The following is a 15716-nucleotide window of genomic DNA, read 5'->3' as shown; positions in this document are numbered from 1 at the left end:
TTCTATTTCTACTTTTGACATGACAGCTGACCCATAGAGTTGGCGCGTGTTGTCATTTTACACGGTCTATACCTACCTACAATAATTTGTTACTTTTTGTATGAAATTCCGGAACAGGGATCATTTAGAAATTTATCTAAATAATATAAAAGGAAAAATCGAGCGATTGACTGACTGATCTATCAACGCACAGCTCAAACCACTGGACGGATCGGGCTGAAATTAGGCATGCAGATAGCTATTATGACGTAGACATCCGCTAAGAAAGGATTTTTGAAAATTCAAACTCTAAGGGGGTCAAATTGGTGTTTGAAATTTGTATAGTCCACGCGGACGATGTCGCGAGCATAAGCTAGTAAATAATAAATTATTTCGCCTCTCACAATTTGGTGCGAGGCTTCCGCCGTGGCTAATTACCACTCTACCAGCAGAGCCTCGGCGCCAAGCGATATAGCATTCGAGTACAATTCCACGTAGAGTTTCATTCAGAGTAGGTTTGGTTTGAATAGAAACTGCCATTGGCCATAACATGTCTCCCGCGTCGGCCCGACGTGAGGTCGCAGGCAACGGCTAACTTGTTATCCAGCTAACAACAATGAGTTGTCGCATTTCGACCCCAGCCAGGCTGTTGTAAGCAAGCCCTCCACACACAACATTGTTTACAACGAATTTTGTTGTGAACAAGTATTCACACTGTTGTAAACCACCGGTGGAGGTGGATGTGGAGGCCTCGCTCACAACAGTCTTACATTACAACAATAATATGTGCCACAGTTACGATTTCAGTGACACGAAGAGTCAGGGCCCTGCTGACGCTAGTACAAGATGTAAATAAAACTTTGGTACTAAGTGGATGCAGGTGATTATGTTGTTAGATATAGCTATAGTGTATAGGTATATGTTAGTCGGCACATGTTACACGCGCGGGGTTAAACCGACACTACTACGCCGGGCTCTACGGGACGTGACCATCAGCACGCTCTCTACAATCGCTAAAGTCTCATCAATGCTGGTACGTGCGGGTGCAACGACAACCGGCAAGTCAGAATGGCCGTGACCGCGCACTTCCGTCACCACAACGGAACATGATCTGTGCCAGTGCCAGCCAGCCCGCGCGTAGCTCCACGAGTGCAGCATGGTGCATGTAATACGTATCGTAGCGAATGTGGAACCACTAACTTTCTGCCACATATTATTATACAATTATTTGATTACCTTCTTTGCATTTTAAATAAGACTACTCATCGACGCATTTCAAATTCCAATGTCAATGTTGTGGGTAAGCGGACCTGTGATGACTCGATGACTCGATGCAAAGCTACGGAGAGCCTACGTCGTAGACATACTTCTGAGTCGCTTATCACTTCACGTCAATCAATGTAATGCCTTTTTAACTTTATGTCTCAAATTTCATCCCAAAAGTACGATTTTTGTCCTTATTTTAAAGGTTTACCTATTCTCTACACCTAGTGTAAGGGTTAACCGTACTTTGGATATGACAGTTGACCCATAGAGTTAAAATGGCTGGAGAAAAGTTACTTTGTACGGACTATACCTAAACTGAAGGCCACTAATTTATTATCCGCTAGCAAAAGTTTGTGGTTTCGTTAAATAATGCTAGGGCGGTTGTAAAGAGCGTGCTTGCTGGGTCGCCTTAAGGGGCTACGGGCAGCGGGTTCGAGGCGGGTCGAGGCACTACGGGGTCAGCGCTTACCATGAAGCCTCGCTCGCCCTTCTCGCCCTTGCTGCCCTGAAACGGGAATCGTTATCTGTTAACTGCCCGACTCCTCCTCCTCCTCCTCCTCCTCCTCCTCCTCCTCCTCCTCCTCCTCCTCCTCTCTACTCGACGCTACATTACATTCTCAATTACACTTGTTTATACTTACTACGTAAACGTTTTTATTGCCATTTTGTTACCTGGCAGCTTATTTAGGTATAACAAAGCTTACAGTCAAACAGACCGACAGATCACCCTCTGCGCAGGTTTAAACTCATAGTTTTTCTTATATTTCGACGGCACGTGTCGCTATTATTGTAGCTGCCCTCAATGTCGGAGAACATCGACTCGCAGAGAGTTTCATAATATTCATTTGTACACTTGTACACTTGTACACTTGTACACTTGTACACTTGTACACTTGTACACTTGTACACTTGTGTGTGCGAGTGTAAGTGATAGAAGTTATCGAAAGATCCAAGAAGAGGAATAGTGACAGATCAAAAAGTAGGCACGTCACAATAACAAAATATTAACTAAAATGTGATATAAAAAAGCGCAATATATACCGGGAATCCGTTTTTCCCCGGCGCCCCCATCAACCCCTGCAAATAAATAGCAAAAATAAAATAACAAATAAAAATATAAAGATATAATGGACTAAGAGCCAGTGCGTGCTTGATCTTCGTTATTTTATAAGAGCTGAAAGTTTATCTGCGTATTGTCCCAAACTCTGGGAGGAACGATCAGCGACTATGAAGTTTGGATCATGATGGCTTTGGAAGATAACAGTAACACGTAAAGTCTAATCTAAATATATAAAAGGAAAAGGTGACTGACTGACTGACTGATCTATCAACGCACAGGTCAAACTACTGGACGGATCGGGCTGAAATTTGACATGCAGATAGCTATTATGACGTAGGCATCCGCTAAGAAAGTATTTTTAAAAATTCAATCCCTAAAGGGGTGCAATAGGGATTTGAAATTTGTGAAGTCCACGCGGACGAAGTCGCGAGCATAAGCTAGTTTTTTATATTTTCTTTGGAAAAGTATTAGGTAAAAATCACGTCAAGCATTGCCAGACAGCTGGTGTATCCATACATCCTCCTGCCAGACAGCTGGTGTATCCATACATCCTCCTGCCAGACAACTGATGTATCCATACATCCTCCTGCCAGACAACTGATGTATCCATACATCCTCCTGCCAGACAACTGGTGTATCCATACATCCTCCTGTCAGACAACTGGTGTATCCATACATCCTCCTGCCAGACAGCTGGTGTATCCATACATCCTCCTGCCAGACAGCTGGTGTATCCATACATCCTCCTGCCAGACAACTGGTGTATCCATACATCCTCCTGCCAGACAGCTGGTGTATCCATACATCCTCCTGCCAGACAGCTGATGTATCCATACATCCTCCTGCCAGACAGCTGATGTATCCATACATCCTCCTGCCAGACAACTGGTGTATCCATACATCCTCCTGCCAGATGCCCTCAAAGTTTAACTTTAAAGACGCCTTTAAATTGTATACTTTTCCGATGCGAGCCCACCATCAGGTAGTTTGAGCGCTTCGGGACATGGTGCGTGCGCGGTGCGCGGTGCGCCAGACGTCCTTGGAGCTGTGGGAAATACTCCAAGCGCATGCGTCGCTTGGTGCAACGTGTAACGTAATGTACGTACCGGGGGCCCGGGCTCGCCGGAGTCTCCCTTCTTGCCCTTCTTGCCGCGCTTGCCGGGGGGCCCGGGGGGACCTGGAAATGAAACACGATTTTTTTAAATTTCAGCTTATATAGATGTAGGTTATACCTACTTCTAATTATCTTTTATTCATTCTAAATTTATTTAGAATCCCCTTCCCAAAACAAAGTAGGTACCTCAGTCAGACGCTTACATCGTGCTCTATAAACGAAGGTAGTACAACAATGTAGTCAACAGTTCAAGTAGTGAGTTATATACTAGCCTTTTGATTTAAAGCTATTTTAACCCGCCTTCAAAAAAAGGAGGAGGTTATCAATTCGACTGTATGTTTTTATTTCATTTTTTTTTGTATGTTTGTTACGCGATTACTCCGTCAATTATGAACCGATTTTGATGATTCTTTTTTTGTTTTGTAGGACATACTTCCGAGGTAGTCCCATTTTAATTTGGTAAAGATCTGATGAATATCTTCGGAGATGGAGAACGGAACTCCTCAATTAATAAGAGTAAATTGCTCGCGATCAGTGTAATAGCTTTGTAAACAGTAGGGTTTTAACCAGGCATAGCATATTTTAGTACAATGGGACCACTAAAAATCGTGAAATAAAATTTTTTCAAAAAAAAAAAAAACGACTTCAATAACCACCAACACTAAAAACTAAAAAATAATTTAATTAATTACCCAATATATTATGTTTACAAGAGTTATTGTAGTTCTATAGTAATATTTTTTGGAGTCGGTGCCAATGTGGAGTCGCAAAACACTATGAAGAGTAGATAGACGGTTCGTGCGGCTATTTGGCACCGGCTCCAAAAAATATTACTATTGAACTATAATAACTCTTGTATACATAATATATTGGGTAATAGATTAAATTCTTTTTTACTTTTTAGTGTTGGTGGTTATTGAAGTCGGCTTTTTTTTTTTGAAATTTTTTGTAAACTGGAGAATTGCAGTGTACTTGGTAATAACACAATTATGTACTGATTTAAGTAGATATTAGTTTTTAGTAGATACTTGCTTATGCTCGCGACTTCGTCCGCGTGGACTACACAAATTTCAAACCTCTATTTCACCGCCTTAGGGGTTGAATTTTCAAAAACCCTTTCTTAGCGGATGCCTACGTCATAATAGCTATCTGGATGCCGAATTTTAGCACGATCCGTCCTGTAGTTTGAGCTGTGCGTTGATAGATCAGTCAGTCACCATTTTCCTTTTATATATTTAAGACTAGCGACCCGCCCCGGCTTCGCATGGATGCAACGTAGATAGTTACTAATGTGGTGTCAGATATCTACTCGTGTGGTGTCAGTGAGGAGAGTCCGCCCGCCCCGCGCCGCGCCGCGCCGCCTCCGTCTCGTTTTGTTGCGCGTTAGTTTTAATCTTACGATATTTCATATTATTTTAGTTTTGTGATATCTCGTAAGATATTATTCTAAATTAAATGATGTAAAGGGCAATTTTCGTTTAAATTGAATATTACAGATGATCAACTATTTTATTTTGATAAGAATAAATAGTATAATATAATATATATTCTTAGGCCCGCCAGCCTGATTTTCTGCAATTTGCAGTAAGTCTTTCCATTATTTTAATGTTTTATTTGATTTGATTACTTTGATGTTTTACTTTTAAAGTCATAAGAAGGTAAATCTCTGTTTGTTGATTCGATATTTCTGTTTTCATTCATTTGTGTTTAAAAGCATAACCTAATTGTAAATAAATCATTTATTTTGATAAAATGACTGTTATTTTTAATAAAATCCGCTTCTGGTTCCTAAAATCAGAAGTGGGGATGTACTTGTGCCCACATACAGCTTTTTGTTTTGCGATAAACACAGAGTTTAACCTTCTTACTTGTAGTTCAATAACTTGTGATGACATCATAATTTTGCTGTTGTTAAATGTCATGTGAGTCGCCATGCCGTATGGCAAAGCGTATTTGTACTCAAAGCAGATTGCACCGACACCATAGACCGACACCATCATAGAACACGTTCACGTTCGCGTTGTGATAGAAATGGCTTGAGATCACGTCGCGATAAGAGTTGCTTACGTTTGCTTAATACTAAACATCACTCATATTATAAGAGTAGCTGTTCTGGTGTACGAAATAGGTCTAGATCTCGTACTGTTCATTCCCGTCAGCGCCGGATTAGATAGCGGTCCTACCCTCAACAGATCCATAAAATGTCACGACTTACCGCGGTTGAGGAAAGTTCTGCTGGTGTTTGACTTTATACCTAGCTAAGCACGCGTTGCCCACGTGGATGTATCCAGTTCAAATATTTTTGTCCAGATTAAATTGTTCGTGTAAAATCCTTAGAAAATTGACATCTACCCTACTTGTTTTTAATAATGCAGTTGTCTAAATCAAGTGGTCGATCTAAGCATAAAACAAAGTTTTGTAAATCACGTGATCATCTTTTAGACCCTAGCAGCCCAGAATTTCGACAAATACTCGATGTTATTCAAAACTGCCTCAGTGAGATAGAGGATAAGCGTAGTCTAGTCAAATAATAATAAAAGACGGGCTAGTCGATCTCTTATATGTCCCATTCACTAACGCCGGCGGCCTCGCCGCGGCGAACTGCACCCTTCTCGCCTGGACCGCCGCTTTCTCAGCAGCGAGTTCAGACGCCATCATCGCTATCCGAGTGGGTTCAGACGCTGCAGCGCCGCAACACTACCAGGTCTGTGGAGATCTCGCCACACCGCGTAAGCTCTATGGCTTCCAATGGGCATTGTTTGGTGTGGTTAGGACGGAGAAAATAGTGAGTGCGATTGGCGGAATAAACCAGGTGAGATCCAACCTTCTTTACTTCTTATTTTGATGCCGCTTTTAAGGACATTAATGCATGGCGTAAAGAAATTGATCATGTTCTTAACCTCAATCGATGGCATAACCGTTAAATAGTTTCGCGTATTTGTAATTGTCTGAACGATTTTGTTGTGCAAAAGTGTTTAAACGAATGGGTCCACAAATGATCGGTTTGTCTTGGGCCAATTTTAAAACGGAATTTATTCCGTTGTGCCCGCAAAAGGATGATATTGGTAACATCCTTATTGAGGTTATGAACAAATCTACGTAAAATTACTGTTAAACATTAGTTACGGAGCATCTCGCCGAGATACCCGCAATTCAAAATCGCAGTTTAAGACTAGAAAGCGTAGTTTTAGTCGTGTGCTTCTTAAAACATGTTTATTTCTATGTGGAAATTATAATCACAAAGTATAAGGAACGAAAAGCTAAAGCCTAATGAAAAATCTAGTACAGCGAACGAAAATAGTAATTTTCAGACTACCCGAAAATCTCAGACAGTTGTTATAAAAACAAATTTTGGCTAAATTCAGTGTTCTTTTGTAAAAGAGGAAATCATAATTTGTAGACGAGTTGATTTATTATTTTTGCCAGTAAAGTCAGTGTTAATTACTGTACTGCAGTTCTACAGCGGGTACCTATAGATATTTTGATTAACAGTGGATTGAACTTATCTCGAGTCGATTGCTAAACACTTTCAGTGTCTCGAATTATTTTGCATATTACGTGTCATTGACAGCCAGGTGGTAGAATCAAATTATTTTACGAGTTTTGCTGATATAACATTAGAAATCAATTTTCATGTTGTGTTAGATCGTTGTTTGAATATGTAAACCTGTCGTACTAAGGACAGGCGTACTTAACCGACTAGGAGCTACTTACATTTAAACACTGTGCTCACATTGATTTTATCTTTCTTTTTCCGAAATTTCTGGCACAATGCTGCGCACTTGGCTGCGGGCTTTGGCATTCCGCTCGAGTGCGAAGCTTGCCATGCTCTGGCGTGGGTGCGGAGGTGCGACCTGCGCACGCTGCTCCGAGCTTCGGCGCTCTTCGCGAGCGCAACGGTGCGCTAGTGTGGCGGCGCCATGCCGCGCATGCTGTTCCGAGCTTCGGCACTCTCCGCGAGTGCAACGGCGCGCTAATGTGGCTGCACCGTGCCGCGCCACTGCCGCGTGTTTCTGCGCTCTTGGCGAGCAAGACGGCGCGCTGGTGTTGCTGCGCCATGCTGCGCCGCTGCCGCACCTTTTTGCGCTCTTGCCGACCGAGACGGCGCGCTGGTGTTTCTGCGCCGTGCCGCGCTGCGTACGCCGCTGCAGGCTACAGCGCCCTTGGTGAGCGAGGTGGCTCGCTGGTGCTGCGCTGCTGTGCCGCGTGTGCCGCTGGTGCTACGGTGCTCTTGGCGAGCATAACAGCTAGCTAGTCCTGCTGCGCGATGGCGCGCACGCCACTCGAGCTCCTGCGCCCTTGGCGGGTGTAACAGGTCCTGCTGCGCGATGCCGCGCACACCGCTACGTGCTTCTGCTCTCTTCGCGAGGTGACAACCTTTGTTCGCGATGATTGGTGAGAGCGTTCCGTTTTATTAAAGTTAGTGTTCGTGATTTTGATACGTGTTCCAGTAAAGTACTTCCTTTGAATCATTGAGAATTCAGAAAGCAAATACCTTGCTCCAGCTTTGCTCACTTGTCTTTGTGATAAAATTACGCTCGTTATCAGTTAAACATTCTTACCGTTTCGATTTTACAAAGGAGTAGTGCTTGTTTACACATGTAAACAGTACTTGAGCACATGTAAACCTTTGCTGACAGTTTTCTATTGCGTTAATCCAATTTTAATGGAAAGGACTATTTTGATTAAAACATTTGCTAAGGCCAGCTAGGCCGAGCGGTTTTGATAAGGTCAAACAGACTGATATAGTTTTGTTGGTGAAATATACCTAACTGCCACCTATTTACAGAATTTAGATAGCACTCCTGCAGGGTTAGCATGTGCTAAGACATTTTCTCTCCGGGGAAATGATAAAATGTTATCCCTTCCGACAGTTCTGTCCACTCTCCGAGCATATGAGCACAAGTGTGGACTGTGGATATTACCCACAGTGGCTAAGATGGAGAAAGACTTTTCGGTTTTTGGAAAACACAACCCTAACACAACTCTAACACAACCCTAACACTGTAGCAGAGACAACTCATAGACAAGTGACCAATTATTGTCAATGTCGTACGTAGGTGTCACCTGTCATGTGTCAACGTCAATTGATAGACTTTCACTTGTAAGAGTTGGCCAGATCCGTGCACACTAAGCTCATTGTATTAATATTAATTACTAAGATAATCCAAGTGTAAATATTAAAATAAAGCCAGATAATTTAAAGAAACATTATTTTATTTAACACAACGTTACATGGCGCAGCCGTTTTCGAACAAAACATCAGATTAAAACGGATTACAAGTTTGGACTGAACAAAGACAATGGCTGACGGGGCAACGACTACGATGCAAGGCGACATGTGTGGTGTCGAATTTAAGATGCCGCGAGGAATAGATCTGGAAGATTTGGATACGTGCTGGCAGCAGTGGCAAAAATTCAAGGATTCGTTTAAGATATTTATGCTGGCGGCGGGTTTTGAGAAGTTGTCTGAACCAAGAAAAGCAGCATTATTATTAAATTGCATTGGATCTTCAGCCCTGGAACTATACCTCAACGTATTAAAAAAAGAAGATAAACCGAAATTAGAGGAAGTTATCAAGTTATTCGACGAATATTTCAAGCCGAAAAGTAATGAAGTAATGGCAAGTTACAATTTTAATAGAAGAGTACAACAAGACGGAGAAAATTTTGACACATTTTACTCAGACTTAAGAAAACTGGCAGACAGCTGTAACTTTGGTCAACAAAAGGACAGGATGTTACGGGACAGACTCGTCATCGGCATGAAACAGACACGAGTGCAACAAAAATTATTAGAAATTAAGGACCTCACACTGGACAAAGCACTGGACATATGTCGATCAGCGGAGCTGTCCAGTCAGCAACTTATGGTGCTACACAGCTCGGAGGTGAATGCGGTGGCAGCAGCAAGCACAACCCGGCAGCTGACTACCCCGGCGAGCAACAATAGCAAAGCTAAGTATAGTAGGCCCCATAATAATATTAATAATAAGAAAAATTGTCAAAATAATTATAAAAATAACTTGAATAAAAACAATTATCAGTGTAAAAAGTGTAATAAGGTACATGGTCCTAGGCAGTGTCCAGCCTTTGGAAAAACTTGTTTAAAATGTGGAAAATTAAATCATTTTAGTGTAGGATGTATGTCTAAGAATCAAAAGCTGGATAATATTAATAACATTCATGATTTATGACTAGTATACTCAATAGATTTTACTAAAAATGAATGGAATACGTTGTTGCAAGTTGAAAATAAGAGGGTCTGTTTTAAGTGTGACACGGGGGCCCAAATAAATGTTTTGAGTTTGCGGGACCTTAAAAAAATTGTCGATGATGAGACAAAAATAAAAATGTCTGAGACAAAAACCATAATAGAAGTCTTTGGTGGAGGAAAATTATTTTCTATAGGAAAGGTCACATTAAAAGTATATTCTAATAATAATATTAATAACAATGAGTGGTTCAACACTGAGTTTTTAATTATTAATGAACCGGTTAGACCGATCCTAGGGCTAAGCTCTTTGGTAAAGCTTAGGCTCTTAAATACTAATAATAATATTAATACACTTACAAGTTGCACTAATACTAATATGAAAATGAGTAAAGACTCAATAGTTAATATGAATAACGAACTGTTTCAGGGAGTCGGGGAGTTTAAGAGCTCACTGCAGCTACGCATTCAACCTGGCGTGGAGCCTGCGGTGCGACCCCCACGGCGAGTGCCTAACGCACTGAAGGATCGCCTTGCGGACAAGTTGGAAGCTCTGGTGAAGCACAAAGTCATCGCGAAGGTCGATCACCCTAAAAGTTTTGTAAGCAACTTGGTTATTATAGAAAAGAAAGATGGTTCGCTTAGAATTTGTTTAGATCCTAAAGATCTTAATAAAGTATTAATAAGAGAACATCATTTGATTCCCACCATTGATGAAATTATAACTAAACTTTGTAATAAAAAGTATTTTTCAGTGCTAGATTTATCCGATGGTTTTTATAATATTAAACTTTCAGAAGATTCGAATGATTTATGTACATTTAATAGTCCATTTGGTTGTTATAAGTTCCTAAGAATGCCATTTGGTTTATCAGTAGCACCGGAAATTTTCCAAAAATATAGTGAAACAGCCTTTGGAGATATTCCAGGCGTGATAGTGTACTGTGACGATTTGTTAATATGTGATGAAACTGAACAAGAGCATGATGCAATATTAAAAAAGGTTTTTGAACGGGCTAGAGAACATAATGTTCGCTTTAATAAGAATAAATTTCAATATAAATTAAAAGAGGTGAAGTATTTTGGCCATATTTTTTCTGAGAAAGGTATGCAAATAGACCCAGAGCGGGTAAGTGCAATTATTAATATGAAAAGTCCCAATAATAAAAAAGAGTTACAGATTTTCCTTGGCATGGTCAATTATTTAAGAAAATTTATACCTAACTTGGCTGATATTGCATCAACGCTTCAGTTATTATTAAAGAAAGATGTTGAGTGGTTATGGACGGAAGTTCATGAAAATGTTTATAATAATGTTAAAATTAAATTAAGCCAAGCACCCATTTTACAGAATTTTAACAGTAAATTGCCTATAACGATTCAGTGTGACGCATCAAAGAGTGGTCTCGGATGCTGTTTACTTCAAAATGGTAAACCAGTTTGCTTTGCTTCAAGAAGTTTAACACCTGCAGAATGTAATTTTTCCCAAATTGAAAAAGAATTGTTAAGTATAGTATGGGCAACTAAGAAATTTCATTATTATATCTATGGTCATAAGATTACCGTAGTTAATGATCATAAACCATTAGAAAGTTTATTAAAAAAGCATTTACATGAGGTACCGTCTCCTAGACTACAGAGATTAAAGTTAAAGTTGTTAAAATATAATTTTGAATTTAAATATTTACAAGGTAAACAAATGTACATAGCAGATTTGTTATCAAGGTCGTATCAGGAGTGTAATGATACAGATGATTCTTATATGTATGAAGTCATACACTGTATAGGGTTAGCACAGAAATTAGAATGCACAGATGAACAAAAATTAGTATTAATCTCAGAAAGTTCTAAAGATGAAGAGTTATTAAAAATAATTGAATTTATACAGAATGGTTGGCCGGACAAAATTTCTCATATTCCAGATGTAATAAGAAGTTATCATAAATTAAGAGCTGAACTTAGTGTGGACGATAATTTAGTCTTCTATAATGATAGGTTAATAGTACCGAAGAGTTTAAGATTGAATGTCATTAAAACTTTACATGAAGGGCATGTAGGTATGTCAAAAATGAAGCAGACAGCTAGAAGGTTGTATTACTGGCCTTATATGGACTCTCACATTGAAGAGTATGTTAAGAAATGCTTTCCTTGTCAAACGCATCATAATAGTAATGTTAAAGAGCCGTTATTATCACATAAAGTTCCCAACCTTCCATTTTTAAAATTAGGTATAGATATCATGGACTTTAGAAGGAAAAGTTATTTAGTAGTATATGACTATTATTCTAAATGGTTAGAGATAAAATACATATCCAGTAAAACTGCTACAAGTGTAATTAATACATTAAAAGATATTTTTAGTACTCATGGAATACCTGCAGAAATAATATCTGACCATGTTCCATTTGATTCGAGGGAATGTAAAGAGTTTGCACATAATTGGGGATTTAAATTTACTTATACTAGTCCAAGATATGCCCAAGCGAATGGTATGGCTGAAAGAGGGGTACAAATTGCGAAGAAAATGCTAACAAAATGCCACGAAGATAGAACTGATGTAAGGCTAGCATTATTACAATATCGGGCTTCTCCCGTTTCTGGTACAAATTTTTCCCCCAGTCAGCTACTAATGAATAGAAATTTAAAAACTAAGTTGATTGTTAGCTCACAATACCTAACACCTAAGTTAAATCAGAATGTAACTCAACAGTTTAATGATGTACAAACTAGAAATATAAAAAATTATAATAAGACAAGTCGATGTAAAAGTAAGTTTACTGTAGGGCAAAAAGTTTGGTTCAAAAAAGAGCCAAGTAAGAATATTTGGTCAGAAGGCGAAATTGTTAGATATAATGGATATAGAGCATATGTAATAATAGACAAAAATAATGTACAATATAGTAGAACCTCGTTTCATATTCGACCGGCGGCGTAGACTTTGTGTTTCAATCAGACAGGCTGTCCATCGCTGGTTGAATGGGTAGTTTAAGAGTCAATAATTGTAGTAAATTTAAGAAGTGTGGCACAATAATATTATAAAATTAATTAAGTAATAATTTATGTAAATTGTAAATTTAAAAGGGGATGATTAGTTATGTAAAATTAAAAGGGGATGATATATGTAAGTAATTTTTCAAAATTGTAACTGGATGATTATGTAGATATTTTTTTTAAAAAATAAAAGGGGATGATGTAGCAGAGACAACTCATAGACAAGTGACCAATTATTGTCAATGTCGTACGTAGGTGTCACCTGTCATGTGTCAACGTCAATTGATAGACTTTCACTTGTAAGAGTTGGCCAGATCCGTGCACACTAAGCTCATTGTATTAATATTAATTACTAAGATAATCCAAGTGTAAATATTAAAATAAAGCCAGATAATTTAAAGAAACATTATTTTATTTAACACAACGTTACAAACACAACCCCAAACACAACCCTAAAATAACCCTAACACAACCCCAAACACAACCCCAAACACAACCCCAAACACAACCCCAAACACAAACCCAAACACAAACCCAAACACAAACCCAAACACAAACCCAAACACAACAGAAAGCTCGAGACGTAAATTTTGGTTTTTTTTTATTTTAATAATTGAGTTTTGTCTCCTGTCCAAGCTAGAGAGGGGCAACAGTTTCAATTAGAAGGGTGTTGTTTTTCTACCCTCAGGGGTAGAAAATTTATTGTCATTTGATCGACGATTCGGTACTGGCTTAATTCATTGATGTAATTGATCATAAGTTACCTACGAAATTGAAATACCAAAGTAATGTCAAGTCACTTTTTGTAGCAGTATTTTACCTCGGTGGTAGATTTACATGCAAGATTTTTAAACAAGATTCGTATGTGGACCTTTGTTGACATTAGACTCCCAGGCTGAGGGAAAATTTGAATTCAGGCGTCCAGATAGTGGTGTCTCCAAAGTTGCACTAATTCTCCTGAAAGTAAGTGGGACGTTTTTAATGTGTTTTATGTTTACAGTTGCTCAAATGTGTATATGTGTGCCTTTATACACGAGAGAATGAGATGAGCAGCTGAGGCGGTCCACTGGCGATGCGTTGCACTGAGCACGCGACACGGGAGCCCGTGCAGACGCATTGTTGTATGCGTATGGGCTCCGGCCTTACAGACGTGTTGTTGTACACGTATTGGGCTCCAGCCTTGCAGAGGCATTGTTGTATGCATTGGCCTTCGGCCCGTGTAGACACATTGTTGTATGCATATGGGCTTCTGCCTTGCAGACGCATTGTTGTATGCGTGTGGGCTTCGGCCTTGCAGATGTGTTGTTGTACACATATTGGGCTCCAGCCTTGCAGAGGCATTGTTGTATGCATTGGCCTTCGGCCCGTGTAGACACATTGTTGTATGCATATGGGCTTCTGCCTTGCAGACGCATTGTTGTATGCGTATGGGTTTCGGCCTTGCAGACGTGTTGTTATACACGTATGGGCTTCGGCCTTGCAGACGTGTTGTTATACACGTATGGGCTTCGGCCTTGCAGACGCATTGTCATATGCGTTGGGGGCTTCGGCCTTGCAGACGCGTTTTTGTACGCGTAGGGGCTTTTGCCCTGCAGACACATTTCTAACATGTAGACTTGATAGGCTTTAACGTGTGAGAATGAATGAGACACGTGCCTGAAGATGTATGTCGTTAGTAGAAGTGCGTGTGAAGGATTAATGGGATAAGTAGCTAAGTGTGTACCAGTGAATGAGGGCCTTGGATGTGTGATGGATGAAATAATAGGCAACTACTGGATTTTCTTACATCTACTTTAACCTTTATGTCCTTTCAACAGATTCTGACAATGATGACCATGAAGAAAGCGCAGGTCTTTAGTCACCTTGTGCGCCAGCTGTGGATGCTTCCAACAAAGACGCTCAATGAGGGCGCGGCCGAGGACGTCGCGCATGCAGGAGTGGCCGTCTTAGGCCCGCCAGCCTGATTTTCTGCAATTTGCAGTAAGTCTTTCCATTATTTTAATGTTTTATTTGATTTGATTACTTTGATGTTTTACTTTTAAAGTCATAAGAAGGTAAATCTCTGTTTGTTGATTCGATATTTCTGTTTTCATTCATTTGTGTTTAAAAGCATAACCTAATTGTAAATAAATCATTTATTTTGATAAAATGACTGTTATTTTTAATAAAATCCGCTTCTGGTTCCTAAAAATATAGTATATAAAACACCCTCGAAAGTAAGGCTTTGTTTCAGATCACATTAGAAAATCATAAAATCGAGTATTGTGAGCCAACTTTCAAAGATACATGTATGCTATCGCGGACTTTTCTGTAGAACTTTTTAAAAGCAACAATTTCACGATACATTGTTTTCGTGTAACTTTGACCATTTAGGCAGCGCATGCCTTGGAAACTCTCAAAAGAGAGGATTTTTTCCGACCTAATTCACATTATTTCAATTTTCCTAGAGATCTCTAATTTTTTGAGAATTAAACTATACCTGTAAACCTTCCTCTTGAATCACTCTATCTATTGGTGTAAACCGCATTAAAATCCGTTGCATAGTTTAAAAGATCTACGCGTTTATAAGATAAATGGTTAGAGTTGCTATTTATTTCTTGAAATTGCTACTAAACTCTTTAGATTTTGCTTAAGAATTAATTCTAAACCATAGACATTTTATTTGTAAACAGATACACGTCAAAATGTTAGCATAGACTACAGACGTAACAGATAATATATATAGCAGCTAATCAAGGTCTTACATGGTGAAACTGAGATAAGATTTTATAATATTTTAGAAATAAAGAAATTGTAGATTTAAATAGAGTATTTATGTAGAGTAAAGTATGATAAAGTATGATACACTTTAAACTGTATTTGACTCTGTTGTCTTTTAACTATTTTGAACTGGTATCATTATACTTATGGAAAGGGTAGCCAAAGGGCTATAAATGGCTCTGTTTTGACGGTAGAGATTCGTTAATTTTCCTATTTTTAAAAAGAAGCTGTGACATACCTACAGGTGCGAATATTGTTGATTTTATATTTATATTGTTATACTATGTATGTTGTTTAATGTGTAATTTGTTATTCATCTGGTATTCCTTTGT

General features: G+C 39.2%; 1 protein-coding gene across 12 annotated transcripts in view; it reads right to left on the bottom strand.

Moving 5' to 3' along the window:
* Positions 1-15716, bottom strand: part of LOC117986168 (collagen alpha chain CG42342) — a 440414-nt gene that overhangs the window by 25252 nt on the left and 399446 nt on the right. For 7 of the 12 annotated variants that reach the window (XM_069501551.1, XM_069501550.1, XM_069501553.1 and 4 more), the window contains 3 exons: positions 3412-3482; positions 2287-2322; positions 1715-1750 (listed from right to left, as the gene is read on the bottom strand). In XM_069501551.1, coding sequence (XP_069357652.1) covers positions 1715-1750; positions 2287-2322; positions 3412-3482 — 143 coding nt within the window. The remainder of the gene's footprint in view (positions 1-1714; positions 1751-2286; positions 2323-3411; positions 3483-15716) is intronic. The other 5 variants (XM_069501552.1, XM_069501545.1, XM_069501547.1 and 2 more) reach the window with 3 other exon arrangements.

This window comes from Maniola hyperantus, chromosome 10 (genome assembly GCF_902806685.2).
Source record: "Maniola hyperantus chromosome 10, iAphHyp1.2, whole genome shotgun sequence".
NCBI classification, from domain to species: domain Eukaryota; kingdom Metazoa; phylum Arthropoda; class Insecta; order Lepidoptera; family Nymphalidae; genus Maniola; species Maniola hyperantus.
Note: the sequence above shows the minus strand (reverse complement) of the source record. Positions and strands in the feature narration are given on the sequence as shown.